The following is a 26465-nucleotide window of genomic DNA, read 5'->3' on the forward strand; positions in this document are numbered from 1 at the left end:
TACAAACGGAACTGAAAAATGCTTATTCTCATTCAGTTCAAAAACCTACATTATTTATATTTATTGGCAAATTGCAAAGATTATTGGTTTAATTGAACTTATGTGAAATCGTGGGGGGAGAACTAAAATTTTTGGGAAGGGGAAATTTCTCAATTTGCCAAATGAAATCCTAATTTTACCGAATGATAAAATTTGAGCACGCACACATAAACATACATACATAACATCTACTGCGAAGGAACATTAAGCATCATTGAAAACAATTTAAAAAAAGAAAATAAAAATAATTAAGTGGCAATACTGTCTCCTAATTTGTCGAATCAATTAATCAAAATATCCACACCCTCCCCCCCTCCCAAAAAAATAATGTTTTGGGAGATCACAGTGACCTCTGGTGACTTCACATTGGAGCCACCTGCGGGAGGGGTGCAATTTCTTAAGTTTGCCATGGGTGCTCGACCCCATAGGTACGTTACTGTACATACAAAAAGCTAATTTGCAAATTAATTGGGAAATTACTCACAGTTTTGCAAAAAATTACACAAGAATAAAATTTTGAGAACCTTACTACAGTGCTTAGAAAACATAGCGTGTCAATGCAGGGAAAAAGCAAGACAAAAGCTGTGTTCAAACAAACTGTGCTCATATAAGTGCAACAAATATCAATAAAAGGAAGTTTCAGTTAAGTATCCACGGGTTTTAAGAGATATTTTCAGTATAGTGATTTAATTCACAGTTAAGAGGTAATGCAAAATTTTAAACTTATATTTATGGAAGGGAAAAGTTAAATGTTATGATAACTGGTTTATACCTTTTATGTGCAAATGTCAGGAGGTAAAATTTAAGTTCTTAAGCCAAGGCGACTCCTCTCTCAATTTTATGTGTGGAAGGAGATCATACAAGGGAGAAAAAAGTTTGCAATAACCTTTCATAACTTCAACCTTTTGTGTACTTTCTCATTTTAAAGTTTTAGGTTTGATTTCTTGGGTATTTTTTTTTCTCTCTCCTTATTTTTGTGCTACAAGTAAATATTCTAGAATTAAATAAATTTGACAGCATATATATATATATATATATATATATATATATATATATATATATATGTATATATATATATATATATATATATATATATATATATATATATATATATATATATATATATATATATACTGAAATAAAATAAAAGAAAATTAGAAAAGAATAAAATAAAATAAAATGGAGTAAACCACAAGCCCAATGTTTCGCAAAGCAGCCAAACAAACAGCAAGGTAAATATTACAAAATGCAAACAATAAACACATAAGGGATTTACAAAATTAAACAAATAAGAATACTAAAACTAATAATAAGACTAAGTTGATGAAGCCAGAACTCCTCAGCAGTGGAACTTTCATCCTAAAGTCAACAGACCCAAAATTTTAAACTAAAAACCAAAGTCAGGATGTCCAGTTCCTCGCTTTAGTTTTTAGTTTAAACTTTTGGGTTTGCTGACCTTAGGATGAAGGTTCCACTGCTGACGAGTTCTGGCTTTATCAACTTAGTCTTATTATTAGTTTTTGTATTCTTATTTGGTTAATTTTGTAAATCCCTTATGTGTTTATTGTTTGCATTTTGTAATACAGTCAAACCTTGATATCTCAAACCCCATTATGTCAAACCCTTGATGTCCAGAGAAAAAAAAAATCCCCAGCATTTTCTATAAAAACCCTTATGTATTTTCCATAGTTATCTCAAAATTTATTTTTTGAAACCCTTGATATGTTGAAATTTTTGCACAGAAGAAAGTTTCAATTGGCAGTTTTTGCAGTAAAACCAGTTCTAGAGATAATTGCTTAGGGTTTTCATCCTTTTTCTTGGAAATTTTATGAATAGGGGATTGGGTCAAGATAAAAGGGGAGTGGTATGAAGGGGGTGCTGTGTTTTCCCCAAAGTTTAAAATCTTTGCATTTCTCTCGAACATGTTGTCCACTTCGAGGGTGGATTTTTGGTCCGTCAGTTATCAAGCGAAAACGCAAAATGTATTCCTCATTTTCATCATTCTGCTTTTTTAACTCCAACAAAATGGCTGCTGAGAACTTTTTGAATGCGAGGTTACTGGTTGAAGATAAAATTAGAATTTTTAAATTTTTACGTGAAAAAAACCAAGTTGAAATTGTTTTTCATTCGCGTCTTTTATCATATCCATATACAAATTGACTCAAATTGTTCCACTACAATCTATGATAAAAGATGCAAATTTAATTTCACAGTTAACAGCTTACAGGATTTTTCCTCCTGCTTAAGTAAAAAGGTTTTTATTGGCATCATTGTTTCGCAAGCTATCAGAATAGAAAGAATTTGCAATACCATTTCTGCATTTAAGCAAGAAATTTCAGTACTCAAAAACTTACTTTTTAATAATAACTTCCCTAAAAATCTAGTTGAAAACATTTGCTTAAGTATAGCCTTCGATGAGCATTTCGCTTCTTTTGAAACTGTTTAACTGTGTAAATGTATGATACAACCGTGACAAACCATTTTTTATGAATCACCGGGTTGGATGAATTTTTACACGTGGGAAACAGACGACTTGGTATGTCTATGGATTGATCTTCTGGATATGTTTTTATCTTTATTTTATTGTTACGTTGACAAATGGAATGGATTTTTATCAGGTTGAACAGTGGAATTGGCTTTGTTTACATGGATTTCAAGGTAAGACAATTTTGTTATAGGCAGGTACTGTCCCGTGGATGGCTAATTATCGGAACTTGTTTTCCTAATTAGTCGAGGCAAAACCCCCTGCTTTTAGGTTTAGGTTTGAGCTCTAGTTTATTGCTTTTAGTTTAGCAAGTGGTGCTTTTGCCCATTGTTACTCTATATTGCATGTACTGGAGCTTAAACATTCTCTTTTAGTTCATAGTTAAAATTTTGGTCTTTTGACCATAATTAATGAATCCTCCACAGCTGATGAGCTCTGGATTCATACTTTATCTTTTCCTACTTAATAGCTGTTTGCAATTTTCCTTTTTATCATCATTAATTATTTATAATTTGTTTAATATTTGAAATTCTGTTTGCTTAATTATATATATATATATATATATATATATATATGTATATATATATATACACATATATATATACATTTGTTTCGGGTTAATAGGACCATATTGAGACGGGCCAATTTGGTCCTAATAACCGGCTGGTCCAATTAAGCGAACAGGACCTAAGTAGCTTGACCGAACAAGTCTATACACAAAGCATATAAATGCCCTTATGATTATTCAGAGCCCCATATGTATGGTAAGCATACAAAGAAGAAAAATTGCTGTTTACAAAATGTTTTCATAAAAAATAAATTAAAAGTAAAGCAAATAAATCATCCCATCCCGATATGGCTTCAGTTATTATTTCCAGTTAGTATGGATTCAATTCAACAACCAGAAGTAAATAAAAATGTGAGAGTGAAACAATAAGTGCTAAAAAGGACTAATTGGTCATTATAAATTTCCAATTAAATGTAAATTACATATTTTACAACTAAATCGAAGAAATTTGAAATTTCACTGAAAATTTAATTTTTGTTGGAATTGTGCCCCCATGAAATGGGAGTTTCACTAACCATTTTTTTCCCTCTAAATATTGCTGGGTGTAATTGAAAGATTAAAGGAACTATTATTAAATTTTATTGCACTAACTATTAAGTTTGATTTGATCTCACATTCCTTGGTCTGATTAAACTAATTTTTGGTCCCAATAAGCGAATAATATTAGGTTTGTGTTATGGGATTTGTTTGGGTTCTTCAACATTTGGTTCGAATAAGCAGCTGGACTGATTAACTGGAAGTCCAATTAAGCAGATTCCACTGTATATACAGGGTTATTCAAAAGTCCTTAGACAATCTTTAAGGGGGGACGTCCCCCTCTTAAGGGACATCAGGCATACCAAAACAAGTAATTTTCACTATAGAACATGAGGGCATGAGCAATAGAGGGAGCTCAGCGACAGGGAAGTAAGTACAAGAAAAGGAGGACAGAAACAGTGTAGCTCACATGTTTAATGGAAAACAAACTGACAAGATTGCAACTTTAAAGATGCATGGGTAACAACATAAGGTACAAGTCGTACATAGCATAACGGTTAAAGTTAGTAGGAGGCAAAAGCACACAATAACATACATAAATACCTACTTTGCGACCCCATGTTCTGTAGCGAAAGTTACTTGTTTCAGTATGCCTGACGTCCCCTTAAAGTTTGTCTAAGGACTTTTGAATCACCCTGCATATATACAGTAAAACCTGTCTAGAACAATACTCTTGGGACATTAAAAAATATTGTTATAGACAGGTTACGTAATAAGACAGTTTGATTACTTATGCTGCCATTTTGCTAGGATCAAGGAAAATATTGTTATAGACAGGTTTATAGTTATAGATTGTATAAACAATTTTTAAAACTGATAAAAAGGAAAATCAAATTTAAAGCAAAAAAACATAAAAAACAAACATAATTTTCATGTATACATAAATACTATTTTATGCAGCAACGTTTAATATCTATATACAATTCATAACTATTTGAAAATGAAACCTTTTAAAATTGAAAGTTAAATAAGTATTCAGTCCGTAAATATTTAAATTTAAAAAAAATCTGTTTTTTTACCTTCCTGTTTAGGAACTTGAAACAGAAATTGTAAAAAATATTGCTTTTTATCATCTCTTGAAATAAATTGAGAATCATCAACTTTTAAAAAATCATGACCCTTGTGCACATTTGATGTTGCCTCAGGTGCACTAAACAACACTGTGACATTATCTAAAACAGAAAACAAAAATTGAACATATTCATTATATCATAGCATTTTTTCATGTTTAAGGATACATATTTAATTAGCATACCTTCATTCTGAAACTCCAAGCATGAAGAATGCATAGTAAGTTTTAAGCAAGACAGTTCATCAGTTTTCATGTAGGAACTTCTCACATCACTAATTTGAGCAAAAAGAAGAGGGTATCCTGGAGCACAGTAAAAACATAAAAGTTTTATTAAATTTACTAAACAGGATTTCAACATTTATTTCAGTGACAACACAGAATGTTCAGAACCCAACTGGCACATGCCAGTTCCATTAGTATGACAATTGATCAACATTTAGAATATCCACAATGCAAAGCCTGGACTGCAGTTGGATAAACACAAAAACAATAAGGGTGCGGCAAGGCATGCAAGTTTTTCTTTGAAAAATAATGTAGGACTTTACTGTCCCTTACTGCATGAGCTTCACAGTAACTATCCAACAGAATCTCACTAAATTTTAAGTAGTGTTGATTTCTAGTTGAATTACAGCCATTACATTTGGTTTTTGCAGCAAAACAGTAGATTTTCAGTGACATTGTTAAATTGAATAATCACAACTATTCTAACAGAAAATATAATGTTCAACTGTTTCTGAATCTTACAAAGTGAATGAGATCAAATGTCATTATGAAGCAGCTTCTAGAAAATTCAAACAGAAGCCATGCAAAAAGAGCCATCATTAGAAGAAAGCAAAACCTAGAAATTATGCAAGCTAATCTGAAAATTGAAACGTAATTGGCAGCAAATGAGTGTTTAAAATGAAAAGAATTGAAGAAGAGAGCATCCAGCAGTGCAAAGCATGTCTAGTCAATAAAGGGCTTTTTCATCACACAGTGAAAATAATGATGAGACATTTGCTCTTTTTGTAGATCAAATACAGTTCACTTTATTATCAGTGGCAGCAAAAGAAAAACCGACTGTCACTGTAGTATTAAAACTGCATTTCTGAATGGCAAGTAGAACAACACTAAATCCATCTAACTGATGTTATAATCATGGATCTGAAGCCTAAAAAAAAAGTTCTAATTCACTTTCTGGCAAAAAAGGGATGTGCAACAAAGGAAGTTCATTATTGCTTGAAGAATGTTTATGCTGGTGCTGAAACAGACATAAGCAATGATGAACTCTGAAGCAAACAGCAGTCACAGATGCAAATTAAGAATAAGCTGATGAATTGATCTGAGGAGACAGATATGCTACAGTTCAAGATGTTACTTATGCATTGAAGGTCTCTTATGGCTCTGCCAAAAGAATACAGTAAGTGCCGCTTAATGTGATCAAGGATAACATATATATATATGTATATATTAAAATACTTATGCACTATTGACCACACTATAATAAGAATTTTTAGACTTTTGATCACATTCTATTGGATATTTTTAAGCAATTTACCTTATTTAAGAAATGTTTCTTGCACTCTCTGACAAGAATTTAGAGGGTCTGCTTTTTTTTTCCAAGACTTTTTTCCAGAGGGAAATATTAGGAACCATTTATCTATGTACAGATATAGCTTATAATCAGTTATAATTACTTCAACGAGATTTTAACGGACTGCAACCATACTCAAATCAGGAGTTTTAAAGACTGTTGTTCATATTCTAATACTGTTTACTCAAGAGCTGTTATCATTATTCTAATAGGAAATATTTACCCTAATTAGAAGAGCATAGGATTTGTACCACATAACTTTACTTCTTTTCTCGAGGAATGATGCAATATTTGAGGAGCCCAGGCAATGGCAGAGGGCTAGATTGCCAGTAGTTACATAAGAACTGAATAATAGATGATCAGCAGAGAAATCTCCTACATTTGAGACTATCTTCTCCCATTTTTGACCATGTCAAATGACGAATTCTTTATTCAATTCACAGTAGAACAATTTCTATACCTCAATACTGACATGAACCCAAAATTTACCATAAAATCTAATTTCAGTGATTAGTGTGTGTACAGTCCAAAAGCCATCATGATTTGCTTTTTTTCATTCCTTCTGTGAATATTCAGCAGAACTTTTATTCATTTTGAATGCATCAACAAGAAGAGAGCTCATACAAGGAAAAAAAACAAAATACAAGGTACGAAAATTTAAAAAAAAAATTAAAAGAAAACTGCTACTATGTAAAAAAATTCTATACATTATAAACAGTTCTAACACATAAATTTCTAAAATAAGTATTTAACTTGAAACTTACCCACTTTTAAAATTTGCATCATAGATCTAATTTTTTCCACTCCTATAGAATTGAAATGCTTTGAAGTCCATGAGTGAAAAATAATTAATAAAATAAAAAATTGGGCTTCATGCAAAGCAATGCCAATTTTATCACATTCAAATGCATATTCACATAAAGTAATGTTTTTGAGATTAGTCCAAATATCAGGTAGCATTAGAGTTTTCATGAAAAACGTCAATGAAGTCTTTTGTAAGATATTACGTTCTGGTAGCAGTGAAACACTTTCCTTTTGAAGAGACACTTCAAGGTCAAATACCTAGAATAAAAATAAAATAAATATAAGATAAAAGTTATTGTAAACATAAACTTGTATGAATGTGATGTTGCATTCATATGTTTGTTACAAAGCATGTGCTTTTGAAAAAAAAAAATCTTCAATAACAATACCAAGCTATTAGATATCATAATTCAGTTCTATAAATTACAAAAGGGAAATAACTATGAGTGAGAAGAATATTAAATTGCTTTAAAAATGAACAGCACTTCTCAAAAAAACTCCTAAAAAATCCTCAAAAAAACAAACTTATATTTGATTGATACTATTATATTTTCTCCTTTCCTGAATATTTATCTGTGATACAATGCACTAGTTTCAAGACGAATAAAATAATCAATTACCTTAAAAGAACCTAACTGAGTTATGATGTTATGACTATTTTTTTCCTCACATTGCTCATTATGAAATGTTTTTAAAGAAATTTAAAGTGAATTTGCTGCATGTAAATGTAAATTCAAAGTTTCATCAACATTTATCAAGCATGTTATTTCCAATATGTTCCTCATAACTTCAGTAGCATTTAGATTTAATATTTCAATGATATTTTCCCTATTCTAACAAATTAACTTTAAGTGTTCACTCAGTATATTATCATCTATAAAAGAGCAATTAGGTTCTTTGTAACTTGCAGGGTCAATCCAAATGGTCAATTGATTGCAACATTAATTGAACATTGTCAGAGTCCAAAGCAGTCAAGAGTATATTTAAATTGATAGGAGTGATTGTTGAGCTCAAGCCATCATGTAAAAATACCAACAAGATATGTTGTTTTCCTCAAGAGGTTTGCTACCAGATAATAAAAAATATGGTCAGCTGTAGAAATACTGTTTCAAGACTGTCAGTCATATAGATATAGAAAATAATTTCAATTTATTAGCAGGGTATGTTTGCTCAATTGAGCTTTAACTCCTTAAGACCGAGTCCGCCCAAAAACGGCTTTGTAGCTTAGATCCGAGTCCGCCCGAATCCGGCCCACTTATACGAATTCGGGGGTAGTGGGCAGAAAGAGACCCCTATTGGGAGATCACCCCTAGGAAGTTTCTTTCTTCTCGCCAGTAGTCATTTAGCAGGTGACAGCGACAATTGCATGCATAGAGAGCTGCTAATGACTTGAGGTCCCGTGGTATCCTCGAAAAATGAAAAAAGACAAATTCGTTGCACAATTGCATTTAATTTTCCTGAACTTTTAATTTTCACCTTTTTATGCCAGTTTTTTGAAACAAATGGTATTTTGGTTTTATAAATTTATGTACGAATTATCATTAATAAAAATAATACAAAACAATGTTGATAAAGCACACAATTTGCAAATATTTACATATACATGCTTCGGGGTTAAAAGGAACTTCGAAACACGTGTATGCAACTCTATTTGCAAAATTTTGCTATCTGTTAACTTTTTTTCCTTATTTTTATTTTCAGCCTCAACGTACTTATTTATTTCCAGTTTTAGAATCTTAAAAGCAACACTTAGCAAATCAGAGCTAAAAAGACATCTAAACAGATCTGTTTAGAGCTTGAATGGGCCCTTGAAAATAAACTGCATCCCCTTTCCCCACCCCACACACACAACTGTTACCCAAAAAATAGCACAACAAAAAATGAGATACAAGGTCATAATTACATTAAGAGATAATAACTACATATATGCACACACAATAATAATAATATATATATATATTACATAAGCATGGTTCGACCAACTCCAAGGTTCAGGTCGCTCTGGTGACTAAAGAAAATGCTTTAGCAACTATTCTCCCAGAATGGGAGAGAAAAAAAGAATTATGCTACCATATTATAAAATATTTAATCTAGCAAAGGATCACTTTTCCTTTTGAGTTCAAAATTTTGAGTAAAGCCATACTTACTAGTAATATGTTAAAAATTTGCACTTCTAAAAATGTAATCACAAAATAGCATTTTCTAATTTTCTTCTGAACAACCTGTCACTCACGCTGAAAGCAATATTTTTTATGCATACATATCTATATTTATATATATTTAAATAATGAAATAAGAAGTTCTGTGTTTATCTGCCTTGCAACAATCATTAGAAATCTCTAACAATGAAAATTTCAGGAACAGTTCAGTTAAGGATGAGATTTTAAAAAATAAAAAAAAAGTTGTTGTGTGTTGAGCTACGTATAACGTGGCTGTAATAAGTTGAGCTACGAGTTTGGCAATGTTTACCTTTTCTTACAGAAAATTAGAAAAATATAAAGACATAGATAGATAGATAGATGGATACAGACATAGGTAGATTTAAACACATGTACAGAGATATATTTTCTGATTTTCTGTAATTCTAAAATATGTCTCTTAAAAATCTAAAAAATATATATATTTCTAAAAAAAGAATGTTTTATAATTTTACTATACCCCTTTTTCAATAATTTTATAAAAAAGGAAAACATGTATTAAAAAGAACTATATGTTTTGTAATTTATTTATTCTACAGAAGAATAAATGTTATTGGCTATGCTCAAACTTTTTTAATCAATCGAAATTGGGGGAAATGTTTCCAAAAACTAAAGCTACTAGATAGGTTAGGCATTTTGCGCTGTAGGCTGAACATAATATCTACAAAAAACGAACTAATTAGCAATATGGGTAGGAACTGATGGAAAGTCATGATGTGAGACCACCTCAAAGATCCTTTCTTCTGACCCAAGTATTTTCAACTGATGGGACAAGTGACAGTGATATACAATTCCCAATGGCAAGATAACTACAAGGATTGATAGCTAATAACGTGTGAAGATGCACGCTTTTCGGGAGGAAGGCGAAATGAAGAAACTTTGATATTCATTGTAACTTTTTCATTCACGCAACTTGTTCTATTTTTTTCCTTTTGAAATTCTTCATTCCAAAGTTGCGTTTGATTTTTGAATACTTTTTTCTGGTTCAGATGTTTTATTCGTAATTTTAAAACATCCCATGTATCTATACATCGCAGACAGCTGAACCAACAAGAAAGATGCGCGATAAACACTAGACTAGGGAAATAGTGAAAAAGGCCACGCGCCTGAAGTGCAACAGCGATTAAGGTGACAGCTTACAATGCCTCCTGCAATTAGTGCACACAAGAACTGACGAGATGCTGCCAATGGGGGTCTCAGAGTAGAAGATTCCATTTCTAAAATAGCTTGGTCAAAAAAGTCAGGACTTGACTGTAGTAAAAAATTCCCCCCTTCCCGGTCTTAAAGAGTTAAGCACGACTGCAATAAGGCAATGAAAGCATTACAACATATTTTCTCTTGAGTAATAGACAAGAATGTAATTTCACTGCATCAGTGTTTGATATAAAGGTTCTGACCAATCAGGTTAAGTAACGAATAGATTTTCCAAAAAATATCTGCTGCAATTATTTTTAAAAAAAACTTTTGATGTTGCTTAGTAGTAAAATTACAAAGACTGTTAAGTTGGCATATTTTGGAATTACCTTCCATGAAATAAACACAAGCTCAAAATATCTTCAGTAGTATTAGTTTTTAGTGCCGTAACGGTTTGCGTATACAGGCTGAAGTTTTCCTCTGAAAATAATCTTATAAATTACAATGCCAAACTAATTAATAAACCACATAACTGATGTTTACAGTTAATGCCTGAATAATCTTAAACTTGATTCACCTTTTCCCATAAACTTCTATAATTATATACTGTTTCTAATTTTGACTTAATAAGGTCTGCATTATGTAGGTTCACAATTTAATCAAGTACTGATTGCTGATAGCAATTTTACGATTCTGGTTCTTTAAAATGCAAATATCATTATGCAATTTCAATGCATGATGGTTAAAATATTTAAGCTAGAATAAATTACAGTAATTTCAAGTAATGTGTAATAAAATTAATCCTTTTATCTTAACAAAAAAAATACAGGAAAAAAATTTTTTTTTTTTTTTAAATTTATAAAAAGTAAAACCAACATCTAAAATTACCAAATTTCACACAGCTAAAAAATTATTTCTGTTTTTTAACTGTCTCAAATTGGAATACCTTAACAGAACTAGAGTTGTAGCAATGATGAAGTAAAAACTGAGAAGTATCCGGCAACTTATCAATGATTTTCACAAGACGTAGAGGATACATGGGCATGCTTGACTGCAGATCCACACAGTCTGCATATAGCTCCACGCAAACATTTGCTTCAGATGCTTTTGGAATGCTGGAATATTTAGATGACCGTATGTTTTTCTATTTAAAAAGATATAAAAAAACAATATATTAAACACAGAAAAGAGCTAATAAAAAAATTATAGAGCACTGAATTTTGACATACATTATAATTTCCTGCACAGCACAACATCAAAAACCATTAGGAAGAGTGATGAAACATTAAAACAGGATTTATTTTTAAATTGAGGTAGAGAAAATGTGTAAATCAGGGTTTGCTGGATCCAGAACAAAATATTTTCTTTGACTGCTTCAAAATATGGAATGCATATCATTTTTCAGTATTATATAAATCCAAGGACTTAACTTTAAAAGAAAACTACTTTAAAAGGGAAATAATTACAGAATGAAGCATGTCTTGAACAAGGAAATAGATTAATTAAAACTTACAATTATGGGCAAAAAAGGTCTAACAGGAATAAAATGGATTAATTATTATTTGTACAAAAGGCAAAAACCCTTCAGAAATTCATCTAAAAAAAAAGCAATTCACTGAATATTACTTAATTAGCTAGCAAATTTATCAAAGATGTACCTTTTTTTTCCTTTTAGATTCATGTTTTGCAGCTGTAAAAGAGGTTATATGATCAGCAACATATAATCGAATGACTGGTTTGAATAAAGTCAGATGATACATTCTAACAGGTACAGTTTCTTCAAGCTGTTCTATGATATCATCATCAATATTAACTGCATGTGAAGATGGTTTACCTAAATTGAGATGTAAATTACATTAAAAAAAAAAAATTAACAAAACTTCGCACATATTTTTCATCTGCTAAAGGACATAAAAGGAATTATCTGAATGTAACAGAATTGAGCATACAAATTTGCATAGATCATACATGCTGATGAATAAATTTTGGTGTCCAGTGATGTAAAGCTAGACTTTCAGAGCAGAAGCGAGGGTATATAAGAGATTATATAACTGCAGTCCACTTTTCATTAATTAGTAAAAAGTGAAATCTCTTCATCAATATCTTTATATAAACTGTATTCTTTACTCTTCATGAAATAAGTAGAAGTGAAAATTTTAATTGAGAAAATTTTATACTAAAACATAAGTTTAATATTTATTTGCATTTTCGAAGAAAATGTTCAACTCTTAAAAAGTTAAAAAAAGAGCATTACTAAATTAATTACCAACCATTATTTTGAAAGTCCAACAAAGCTTTCTTACACAATGGAAAACTTTCTAAATCTCAGTTGTCAAGTTTTTCTTAAACTTGTATTTAGAAAACTACAGAAAATACTACAGAAAATTCTGTTCTGTATTCTTTAGAAAGGCACCACTAGATGAAACCTATTACTACAACTGATCAGGTTTTCAGGCATGTATATTACAAATAACATAGCCTTTTGATTTAAAATCTTGTAATGATAAAAGGAAAATAATCTAATGAACTCAGTTTACAACATTTCATTTTCTGGACTGCATCAGTGATATAGAAATAATCAGTCTAATGGTATGCCCCTTATTTAACAGCAATATCTACTCATAAGCAATTCAAGCCTTTGAGAACCATTGGATGTTCGCAGTGCATGAACAATGTAGGTTTCTATGATCAAACAGTTGTCATATAGCTTTTATATCCGTTTTACTGCTTTGTAATATCTAGCTTTTTGACACTTGAACCCAAAATGTTATTATTAGTGAGTGGAGCACTTTATTTTATTATTAGCATGTGACTAACTTCTAAGCATAATTTCACTATTTCTCGAGAATTTCTTCAACATAAATCAGTCTTCTTTTTTTTCTTTATAATGACTTTTTTTCTGGCACAGATTGGATATCGCAAAATATCTTCATAATTTCTGTCAAGCATTTGTTCTTTTACCAATATTTATTGAAATCATTCAAAATACTTCAAGTTAATTTAAAAGATTTCAATTGGTAGAATATTATAATTGACAAACCAACAAAAAAAGTACGCAGGAGAATGATTCACCATTCATCCTGCCTTACCCACTGCCAACACCTAAGATTTAATGTCATGCACATCGAGGGCGCATTCACGGGGTTGGGGATATATTCCCCTTAGAACAAAGTTTTTTTTTCCCCCATAAAAAAGGATTTAAAAAAAAACTGACCATAACTCCCTCCTAAAATGATCATATCTCTCTAAAACCTTTTTCTGCCTATGCGATCCTTGCATTTTTGCAGCAGGATATTCAAAATTAAATACTTGCACATGACATAATGCTCATGATTTCTTCAGCAGCTTAGTCAGGATTTTGCCACCAAATACTTGAAGTTATTCCCACTGGTAGTGAACCCGAAGGCAGTAACATTTCATTTTATCGTTTATTTAACTTTTTATTACTGGATTAACTTGATTAAGAATGCCAAAAAAAGGCTTCTATACCCAAACTAAGGACTTTAGGTTGGCCACCCAAGATCACCGAACCTAAGGTCACTTGCCACATAAAGCAATGAATTATGAGACTATCTTACTTTCTAATAATTGAAAATAAAATAAAAATAATACTAAGCCATGACAAAGTAAAATCAATAACAAATCCTATTGCTCCAAAATATTTAAAAACATGCAACAATAACAGACAGAAATTTTGTTGGATTAACAAAACACTTGAATATGCCCAAGAGAAAAACACTGGGAAGTGCAGCAAAAAACTTACTTGATTCAGAATAATATGAGTAATCACCATCCTTGGCAGAAAATATTAGTTTTGATATTCTGTGAACCAAACTACTGGTTACATCAACACATAAGGGTCCAAATACCAAACGACATGTAGAACTCTCATGCCAATTACTTTCCTCCAAAAAAAGAGTTGTTACAGTAGACATTTTATCTAAAAAAGAATAATATATCACAGGATTCGGAATGGTAATGGTACAACTTTCTTCTGGAAAACAAATTTACTTACAATTCTATACTTTGAACATGTTAATTGCAAGTATGTGATTGCAATACTAAATGATTACACTCGAAATTATATTTACTATCAATTGATAAGAATATATCATTATAGAAAAAGTTTTCAAAAATTCTAAATGTTGAAGAAATCACAAAATGTACTTGATTACAGTAACAAATAATTCATTTACCTAACCATTCCTCAGGAACATCAAGTTCATAAAGATAGTCAAAAGCAAAGGCAGGAAACCTCTCTACTAAAACTTCTTCCGTAAACTTTGACAAATGTTCTTCTTTGTTGAAACAATACTTTCTCCTCTGATTGCAATTTTCGACAGCTAATGGATCAAATAGGGAAGATGATAAAAAATTATAGGCATGACCACTGCTAGGAGGTACACCAGATTTCAGAAATACCTTTGGCTACATAAGAAAAGGTAAATATGTTGACTTTAAATATGTGTACAAAAATACAAGTTTTAGTTTAAAAAATTTTATGCAATATAATAATCAAGCATGTCAATTTGATTTGCATTTCCTTTCCCCCCCCCCTTTTTTGGAGTTTTTTACCCCCTCAATACTATTACATTAATTAGAATGCTCAGTTCTCCAATTTAACGTATAGATTCACACCTGCCTTCGCATTTTATTATGCATGTGTTACAATTAATCAAACACAATTTCAAAGGGGGGTTTTCCTTTTTTGTGGCGAGAGGGGGTAAAAGTTAAAAAATGATACATTTCAAATGCAAAAACTGAAATACAAATAAAAATTCGTTATTAAATTATGTTAGAGGGGAGGTGTGTCGCAATAGACTCCCACACTGATTCCTTTAATAACAAGCATGGTTGCCTTTAAAGACATAAAAGATCAAAATATTTGTCTGCTAATTTACAGAACTTTTACTCTCAGTAATATTTTAGTTTATTTTACACTTAAACTTCATTTAATTTTCATTCAGTATTTCAACATTTACTTTTTTATTATTTTAATTTTCATTAAATTTTATATTTACTCATTAATATTTGCCAAGTTTTCTGCTTTGTTAGGTAATAATTTTGCTTTGAAATATAAGTTTGGGTTTTGCTCAATGTAACTTTTGCTAATTTATATCGAATTCCATTAATATTGCGGCAAGCAAAGCTGTACATTAAAAGCATAAAAAGAATCAATGCTAAGAAAGATGTACATCCAGCAACAACACACTACAATAAAAAGAAAAAAATGTCTCTAAAAATACATGCAGACTTTGGTGGAGGAAAGAGGGAAAAACATTATACAGTCAATATAAAGATTCTAAATCTTTCAAAATTACCATTACAGACTCATTGCTTGAAAAATCTTCGTATCCACATGCACAATCTTCTAAGCCAGTTACTGTACTGCCAGAAATACCAATCTGCATATTTACAAAGTCTTTGCCTTTTGAAGTGAATTCCATGCAGCAACCATACAAATCAAGAACCAATAATGGAGAAAAAATGAATTTTGAAGAGCCACAGCAAGTAGGATCTGGTACAACAACAGTTTGCTATATCAAGAAAAAAAAGAATTAAAACGTTAAGGAGCGCACTTGCACAACATTATTTTTTTACAAATGAAACTCTATTTTTTTACACTACAGCATGATTTTCATATGCATTACTGCACAAAGTTATGAATATTTGGTTCCTAATCATTTAGTTTTTATGAAACATTTTTAGATACTGATGTTGTTGGCAAAAGTCTTTTTTTATTTATTCAATATATTTAAAGAACTTTAAAAATATATTAAATTTCTTTGGAACACACTAACTTTCAAAAACAGACATCAAGAAAAAATATTTTCATAGCTACAAAACTTTGTAGGCAACTTAGCACATGCAGATGATTAAATGAGTGGACAAGAGAATATAGTACTGCCAAAGCAGACTATTCCAAAATTTACTTTTTCATCTCTCAAAAATCCTCTTATATAATAATTTTCAAAGTTGTATTCATATTATATATTATTATAACAGAATTCGAAAAATTGCATCATGCACAAAGCATTCAAAAATCTTTCAATGCAATAAATTCCAAAGGTCTCATTAATTTAGAAGTAGAAGGAAAACTTAAAAAAACTACTTGTCAAGTCAACCTAGTTAGATTTTGTCAATTAATGAGAAGACTTGTGAAATTGCAAATGGTAAAGAAGAATACTAGATCTTTCAGCTGGAAAAACAATTTGAAATTTTCAGATTTTGACATGAATCAACATAAACAGAACTGTAGTTACAAGTTTTGTTTTAGACATAATCATTTGAAAGCACTTTGCTACTAGACATTTGTATTCAGCCATAGAATCCCACAAGCCAAAATTTGCCTGCCATAAAATGGGAAAAAGTTGCATTTACTGATGAATTCTCATGATTTTAACTGCAAGCCAATACATTAACATTCCATAGCAGTTAATTCAATAAAATGGTAAGACTAAAGAAATGTTTTCTAAATTAATAATATTAGAGATCCAAAAAGTTCAACTCACAAAGCAATGGCTAAAAAATATTTTTAATTTTTTTAAACCACTCATTTAAGGTAAGGCACTTGTTTACAGCTTGTTAATAATATTTTTAATTCTGAGTAGATCTGCTAGAATATATATATATAGCTTCTGTTTGGAAAGTAAACTTTAAAAAAAAAGAAAAAAGAAAGAAAAAAAAACTTTATTAGTTGTAAAAGTGTTGAAGTTAATACTGAGACAATTCAAAAGCAAATGGGAAAAAAAATTAACACACTTGGTACAACATTCTAGAAGTGTTTTTAAATGTTCATAAGAAAGAATTTTTAACAAGCTTCTACTCAATGAAAATGTTGGGATAAAGGCTCAGTAATGTCTTACAAGTAACCCTACCCAAGTGTGAATCACCGATCGAAATAAAACCTTGCACATTGATAGAATACTTAAAAACATTGAACCAGTATTTTTTTTATTGGCAACAAACACCTTTAACTTGGTGAAATTCCCCCCTTACTAATGGATAGTAGGGAATTATGTAGAGGGTACAATATATTCTTGAATTTCAAATTTTAATGACAAAAATTCAAAAAATGATTGAAAATTTGAAAAATCTAAAAAATCTAAAGTTGACATGTTTCAGGATTTTTCTGAAAATATTATTAATAGCTATACTATAATTTGCAATTAATGTACTATAATTCGCAATATCACCCCGTCACAGTGAATGACCCTCAAACTTAAATCTATCATAAGAAGGTCATCAATAGTAAGCACTATTTTTTTAGCCTTTACAATATTTTTTAAATTTTCATTCTACTAAAATTAGGAAAGAAGTTAGTCATTTGTAAAAACACACTTTTCATTTTTTCCCCATGTTTTTTTACAGGCTTATATTTCGAACAATTTTCAAAACAGAAACCTGAAAATTGGCAGGATTACTTACACTATATGATCAAAAGTACTAGGACGCATACAAAAATTCACATTTTTATGGATTTCTCGAGAAATAAAAGACAAATTGCCCTGTAATTTTTTTCACATAAAAAGTATACTCTAGCTGTTATTTTCCAATAAAATTTAGGTCTATTATTCATTTAGACAACAAATTGAGGAAACAAAAAAAAGGTTACTTTTAGCAGTTAATTCACTAAAATGGTAAGACTAGAGAAATGTTTTCTAAATTACTAATATTAGAGATCCAAAAAGTTCAACTCACAAAACAATGGATAAAAAATATTTTTTAATTTTTTTAAACCACTCATTTAAGGTAAGGCACTTGTTTACAGCTTGTTAATAATATTTTGAATTCTGAGTAGATTTGCTTGAATATATATATAGCTTCTGTTTGGAAAGTAAACTTTAAAAAAAAAAGAAAGAAAGAAAAAAAACTTTATTAGTTGTAAAAGTGTTGAAGTTAATACTGAGACAATTCAAAAGCAAATCGAAAAAAAACTAACACACTTGGTACAACATTCTAGAAGAGTTTTTAAATGTTCACAAAAAGAATTTTTAACAAGCTTCTACTCAATGAAAATGTTGGGATAAAGGCTCAGTAATGTCTTACAAGTAACCCTACCCAAGTGTGAATCACCGATTGAAATAAAACCTTGCACATTGATAGAATACTTAAAAACATTGAACCAGTATTTTTTTTATTGGCAACAAACACCTTTAACTTGGTGAAATTTCCCCCTCACAAATGGATAGTAGGGAATTATGTAGAGGGTACAATATACTTCAATTTTAAATTTTAATTACAAAAATTCAAAAAATGATTGAAAATTTGAAAAATCTAAAAAATCTAAAGTTGACATGTTTCTGGATTTTTCTGAAAATATTATTAATAGCTATACTATAATTTGCAATTAATGTACTATAATTCGCAATATCACCCCATCACGGTGAATGACCCTCAAACTTAAATCTATCATAAGAAGGTCATCAATAGTAAGCACTATTTCTTTAGCCTTTACAATATTTTTTAAAATTTCATTCTACTAAAATTAGGAAAGAAGTTAGTCATTTGTAAAAACACACTTTTCATTTTTTCCCCATGTTTTTTTACTGGCTTATATTTCGAACAATTTTCAAAATAGAAACCTGAAAATTGGCAGGATTACTTACACTATATGATCAAAAGTACTGGGACACATACAAAAATTCACATTTTTATGGATTTCTCGAGAAATAAAAGACAAATTGCTCTGTAATTTTTTTCACATAAAAAGTATACACTAGCTGTCATTTTCCAATAAAATTTAGGTCTACTATTCATTTAGACAACAAATTGAGGAAACAAAAAAAGGTTTTTGACCATTTTTCATTTTAAATCGTTGGGAATAAGCTATAAATTTCAGAAATTAGGTCAAAACATATCTAGAACTTATTTTTATATTCTCGTGAAAGTATCTCTTTTACCCATGGAGATATAAGCATTTCTTTCAAAAATGTGAATTTTTTTTTCAGGTTTTCGGCACATATCATGCAGAGTTTTCTGTCAAACATTACTAAACTTTCAGAACATTTGACAGCATATTAGAGAAACATAATAATAAAATTTGAAGAGAAAATATTGAAAATTTAATGAAATATGAATGTTTAAAGCAATAAATTTTTCACTGCACATGCGCAAAAGATAGCAATTTGTAATGTTTATAATCTAAAACTCAGATAGATTCTACAACTCATAAAAAAAATTCCACCTCGATATCTTTAAAATTTATAGTTATCAGCAATCTAATGAGCCAAATTTCTATAACTCTTGGATAGGCGAAGAAGGGCAAGGGGTTGTTCGCAAACTGGCAACACTTTCCTGCTATCGTTGCAGAGTGATTCATAATAAGAACAGATTATTTGCGAACGATCCCTCACGATTCATCGGCTAGTCAAGAATTATCAAAATTTGGCTCATTAGATCACTGATAACTTTTTAGATTTTAAAGATACCAAGATGGAATTTTTTTGCGAGTTGTAGGATCTATCTGGGCATCCGATTATGAAGTTTTTACATTGTTTTCTTTCGTGTATGCGCAGTGAAAAATTAATTGCTTTAAACGTTCATATTTCATTAAATTCTCAATATTTTAACTTCAAATTTTGTTATTATGTTTCTCTAATATGCTGTCAAATATTCTGAAAGTTTAGTAACGTTTGACGAAAAACTCTGCGTGATATGAGCTGAAAACCTTCATAAAAATTTGCATTTTTGAAAGAAATGCTTATATCTTCATCGGTAGAAGAGATACTTTCATGAAAATATGAAAATAAGTTCTAGATAGGTTTTGACCTTATTTCTGAAATGTATAGCTTATTCCCAGCTTTTTACAATGAAAAATGGTCAAATATCTTTTTTTGTTTTCTCAATTTTTTGTTCGTCCTCAAAATGAATAGTAGACTTAATTTTTATTGGAAAATAACAGCTAGAATATACTTTGTATGTGAAAAAAATTACAGAGCAATTGGTCTTTTATTTCTCGAGAAATCTGTAAAAATGTGAATTTTCGAAAGTGTCCCAATACTTTTGGTCATATAGTGTATCTTGTTATATGTGTCCTTCATACTAAATTTTATTGAAATCGGAAATGATGAGGTCATGAAGGCGAATTTTCTGAAATGGAATTGCTCACAGGGCTACTAGCCGCACGACGGGGTAAAATTGCGAGGGATGATTACCCCTATAAATGGTATTTTTAGAAAAAACATCAACTTTAATTTGTTTAAGTTTATCAAATTGTCAGTCATTGTTTGAATTTTTGTAATTAAAATTTAAAATAAAATAATATGTTGTACCCTCTAATAGGGATGCATAGACTAATCAGCAGAACCAATTAATTGGCCACTTTTCCGATTATTTATAATCAACCAAATTTTTCCGATTCAACGGCGGAAAAAAAAATATTTTTCAAACTATTTTTTTAAGCATACCCTTAACAAGAAACTATGATGAATACTTTAATGAACAATAAATGAATGTAATTTGCTGCAAACATTATAATAGAACTTCAGTATGAAAGTTTTTTGAGTAAAAACAAATAGCTTAGAAAGGCAAAACTGAATGAAATACTAAAAAATATTTCTCACATCTTATATTCACATGAAACTACTAAGAATAATTAAATTCCAGGACCTTTAACTTGAAATGCGAAAAATATTTATCCTCTCCAGCCCTCCCCTACTTCTTTCATATCACCTGTCTCGCAGTTACTTTTTATTTTTGTGTTATTAATGTTATTTCCATTTATCTTTTGATGGACAGAAATGTAACAGAAATAAACAAATGTGTACATGATCCCACTAGAACCTCCCCTTAACTCTCTCCAACAAAAAAGAAAAAGTTTCCAAGTGTTTTTGTTTTATTTCTTAAAGAAAATCAGAATCATTTTCTAAAAGCGTATGACAATACTTCTCACCCCAGCTTTCGGTGACACAACTTGATTCTTTTTTCAGTTATTTTGTTTCTTGTAGCTATACATATGATTACATTGTACATTTTACTACTTACTATTTAGTTTATCAATAATTGATTCAACAAAAAAAAAATTATTTTTTAAACTAACATATGATGTAAAAAAAAAATATATACATACGTGAAGGTAAAACACAAGTAGTGGCCAGTGCTTATGTAGAGGCGACTAAAAGGTTTATATTTGAAAAAATAGTATTCCAGGTGTCTCAATGGATTCAAACATGCAGGAGGTATTACCTCTTTCATGTTTGAATCCATAGGGGCACCTGGAATCCCATTTTTTCAAATGTAAACCTTGAAGTGGCCACTACTGAAGCGAGGCCACTACTTGTGTGTGTGTGCCTATTACTGGTGTGCTTACCTTATTCTTTCTGTTTTCTAACTGATAGTAGAAGTAATATTTTTTCATTTTTTTTTTTTTTTTTTTTTTTTGAATAAATATGCACATATATACAATGTTGCATAGTGTTTCATGAGTCGATACTTTTCTCCTTTAAAATAGTGATTTTAGATATCCTTATAATTTTTTAAAATGAATAAAAAACTTGGAATACTAAAAGTTAAATTTAAAATGCTCCTTAATTTGCCTGCTGACCACAGGTTGTGACCTAATATATTTTGAATTTTTATGTCTAATTAACATTATGCGATTTTATTAACATTAATATAAAAATTTCTCTGAAAGAAATTGCATGAAATTTTGAAATTAGTTTGGAAACTCACGAAAGAACAGAAAAAGAAATCTCCTAAGAAATAAATTATTTCTAAAGTTACAAAAAAAAAGTGATGGAGGAATTGGTAGCATTTAAAATAATCATTATCCAATATTTAGGGGTGAATTTCACACTGTTAGAGATGTTTGTTTCAATATTTTAAAAAAATGGGTTCAATATTTTTAAGTGTTCTATCAATATGCAAAATTTTATTCCAATATGTGATTCACACTTGGGTAGGGTTAACTTGTAAGTGGAAACTACTGAAATGCTAATGACTGCTTTACCAAATAATGTTTCAGACAACAATGGAAATAATAGTAATATTAGTTGGAGAAAATTTTAAAAAAATAAATTCTGTTAAGAATAAGAAAAGTGATTCAACAGAACATGAACCAAGAAAAAAAAATTTTAACAGTGAGAATACTTTACAGAAACTTATTAGCATATTGTCCTGTTATTACACATTGGTTTACATATGGATATTCATCGCATTTTCTAGTAAAACAAAATCTCAATCAATACAGCTACCATGAGGGGGGGGACTCTCAGTTATACCACATTTTCTTATACAGTTTGCACAGTAGTAAAAAAGGAAATTTTAAAGAGTAATTTGTAATTCAAAACTGATGAAAATAGCATATAAAACTGATTAATAAACTATTCCAAAACAAAAACATAATATGCATGTCATTTAACTCATTATTACATCAATAATGTTTTGCCGCTCCACATACAAAACAATCATTTATTTTTATTCATCTGAATGGTACTAAATTGGGGGTTTCACTGCAGATTTGATTGCATTATATTTTATCTCCAGAAATACCTTCAAAATGCAGGAGGTCTTCCCAATATATATACCAAAATGAAGAATTTTAGTTGATTTTAATAAATTTGCTTCTTTTTCTTGTTCTTCAACTTCAGAAGCATTCCACATTGGAGTCATATCTGGTATGAATGACCAAGCCCAATTTCCCCAACTTTCTTCTTGAGTCCTGCTTTCTTTGTCATCTGAAATCAATTTGATAAATTTTAGTAACAAGCATATTTCATTTGAAAATACATTAATTATATTAATGTATGAAAAAATGTGCATTAGTACAGTAGCTAATTTTGGCTGAAGTAAATAAATTAAAATTCCAATAACAAAACTGAAAATCATTGTTTTAAAACTTGATAAGTGTTTATCAAATGAATTACCAAAAACAAAAAGTCAAATCCCTTAACGCTTAGTGCAAAATAAATGCCATTTCCCATGAGATAAAGCTACAAATTAGTGTTAAAACAGTCATTTAACACTAAGATGATTTAGACGAATTTCCACATAAGGCTAAGAACATTTTTAGGTCTTGAAAAAAGGAAGAGAAGAAAAGAAAATCCTCATTCTTTTACATGAAATAATTTTTGAAAGTCGAAAGATCTGCACTTAAATGCAAGGGACATGGATGGCAGCATGGAAATTCCTCTCCTTGTTGAGGGAAAATTGGGAAAACCTCATTGTTTCATTAAAGTACAAACTTTACTTGTAGACTATGCTCACAGTAAAAAGGCTTGAATGAACGATGAAATCTTCACCAAGTGGCTGACAAAATTAGATTTAAAATTTCATCATGAAAAAGAAAAAAATTTCTAATTCTGGACAACCGTTCTGCTCATGTAGAGGTTTAAGGTCTCAAAGTGATAAAGTGTTTTTTATCCTCCAATACTGCAGTTAAAATCCAGCCTTGCGATCAAGGAATAACCAAATGCTTGAAAATGTAGATGTAGAGAAATGGTCTGAAAAACCATTCAAAGTTTTGATAATGAACGTGAATTTTTGGTCGTTTTATTATATGCCATGTGGTTACTGCAAAAGGTTGAAGCAAAAATCTACAGAAGATATTTTTTAATTAATGTACACAGATTAAAATTTATTCCTCTACTTTGATAATGAATATAAGTTTATTACTTAAACTATAAATATAAATTCTCGTGTGTAAATTTTCGTAGAAACTTACTTTGATTCAGATCACAAAAACATTATCTGCGTATACAAAACTCTGGTAAACGTGGAAATTGGTTAACCTGAAATAGGCTAACACGAAATATTTTGCTGTTTCGTGTTAATAAGGTTTGACTGTATATTCAAACTCCTCTGTTAGCTTGCATGAAGAAAGTTAAATACAACAGAAGTGAAATTTTAAATCAGAAAAAAAAACACTAAGACAATGATTGAAATTAATGCAAACTATTAAATTATGTTTTTTAAAATGGCAAAATTTGATTAATCTTTTCTGAAAGTTTAAAACATTTGAAAATTTATGTATTCAATGTAACATGTAAAAAAGTGTAAGACAAGGAACCTTAAAGGAGTCGAAATGTTCTAAAAATAAGCTTATATTGATGACGAATCTAAAACTTGACATTTTAAAGGTTAATAGAAATATTTTCTTGGAGTGTTTGAAAACCTCAGCACCCTCCACTTTTGACAAACCTGCTACTGCACAGGGAAGACAATGCAAGAGTAAAAGTAAAACCTAGAGGTATTTTGCTATTTCTTTATACTTTTCACTCTCTAAAAATCCTGAATCCCCAACAACTTCAGCGCTTAAAAAATATGCAGAATACAATTTTCAAAAAAAAAATACTGCTCCGTTAATTATAATAAAGAAAAAAAATGATAGAGCAATATTACTTTTAGCTATTGTTCCATTTCAAAGTGATTTTAATGGAGAGGGAGGGGGTGCTCATCATGTCCAGGTGTAACTCCTAAGCAAACAGATGGCATTCAAGGTGGGCCGCCTAAACTTTGCTATGCAACTGTGTACATGCATCACTTGAATATATACAGTCGAACCTCCATATATCGAACTTCCAAAGATTGAAATTTTCTATGTATCGATATCCCAGTAAATTTATATGTTCATTACTTAGAAAAAGTGTTTCTATATATCAAAAAAATCTCTATACATCAAATTTTTTTCGAGACATTCGTAGTTTTTTTTTTTTTTTCACTTTAGACTTTGTCTCATGAAAAATGAAGGTTAGAGGAGAAAATTATGTCCACTAAAGGTTGCTACGAAACTCATAAGGAATCTGGGGTTGAGGGGTGTGTAGAAAGGTGGTTGTTTCATTCTAGAGTTCTTGAATTCCCTCAAGTTTATTTCAAATCTTAGTTATAACCAGTAACATTGTAAAATCAGTTTCAAGTTATCCCTTTTGTCTGTTGATTATCATTCCTAGTCTTTTTAGCTGCAGTAAAAATCATTCACGTTAAGTAGATTGATTTTTTACTTTTCTCTCGATTACATTGTCAAGACGAAAATTCCCTAATATTGCGGATCAAGTTGAATTGCCGAAGAATGAAGATGTATGAAGACGCAAAAATGTAATTTCTGTTATTTTTTTAATTATTAAATTTTATTTAATTCGATGCTCATATAAATTAGAAATTGGGTTTCATACACGAAAATTAGCTTTAATTTTTAATGTTTTAGGAGATTTTTAGGATTAAATAAGATTGTTTCTATAAATCAAATTTTTTTCCGGAATTTTGCTACTTCGATATACGGAGGTCCGACTGCATTTCAATTCTTTGAAAACAACATAAAAATTATAGAATAGCATAAGAAATAAAGGAATTTGTGTTTTTTAAACATCCATGTTTGAATTGTACAGTTTTTGTGCTCGAGAAGACACTAGAACATTCACTTTTTCAATTTATAAGCACCATGTTACATATTATAAAATTTTAAGTAATTATGTAGAGAACACTTTTTAAAGTGGTACCTGTATGCTCATCAATGGTAGAAGTAGTACAATCAGTCTTATCATCTATTACATTCATAGCTTCTTTATCTTTGAAAGTACTTTGATTCTGTAATGCTATGCAGAGATTCATCAATCTGAGAAACATAGGAATTTGCTGATTAGTCAGTGAAAAGTCTAAATTTTCACAAAACATATGTATCCTCGTTACAGCTGGATATTTGGAATGAGGAGAATTGTAAATGCTATAAAGCCGCCATGTAGAAGAACAACGATACAACAAAGGGTCTTGGTATGTTTCAATTTTACCACTGGCATCCCGCTATATCAAAAAGAACAAATAGGATAGATAATTAGAATAGTAATTTCATTTACATCAGCACAAGTTAAAAGGAATAAAAATGAATAACAAGTTCTAGACAGATTATGAGAGTGAAAATTGAATGGTAAGACTTATTGGAAGATATTCATTTAAATAATAATACATGAGACAATATGAAATATTTTTTACAAAATCTACCTACAAATTCAAAACAACAATGCTTGAGTGAAAAACAAACTTAACGTATGTGAAGTGTCAAGTGAACAATATGTAGGGATGATTTGTGTATACGTTCCTACTCCTCATATTCCAGCAGCTAA

The 26465-nt window shown here is 30.1% G+C and overlaps 1 protein-coding gene across 1 annotated transcript in view; it reads right to left on the bottom strand.

Annotated features, from left to right (window-relative positions):
• Positions 1-26465, bottom strand: part of LOC129231174 (intermembrane lipid transfer protein VPS13B-like) — a 174463-nt gene that overhangs the window by 132611 nt on the left and 15387 nt on the right. Inside the window, 9 exon segments of the mRNA XM_054865421.1 lie at positions 7039-7336; positions 11357-11554; positions 12069-12244; positions 14174-14350; positions 14607-14838; positions 15738-15947; positions 22903-23078; positions 23819-23824; positions 25845-26145. Of these exon segments, the coding sequence (XP_054721396.1) occupies positions 7039-7336; positions 11357-11554; positions 12069-12244; positions 14174-14350; positions 14607-14838; positions 15738-15947; positions 22903-23078; positions 23819-23824; positions 25845-26145 (1774 nt within the window).

This window comes from Uloborus diversus, chromosome 10 (assembly GCF_026930045.1).
Source record: "Uloborus diversus isolate 005 chromosome 10, Udiv.v.3.1, whole genome shotgun sequence".
NCBI lineage: Eukaryota > Metazoa > Arthropoda > Arachnida > Araneae > Uloboridae > Uloborus > Uloborus diversus.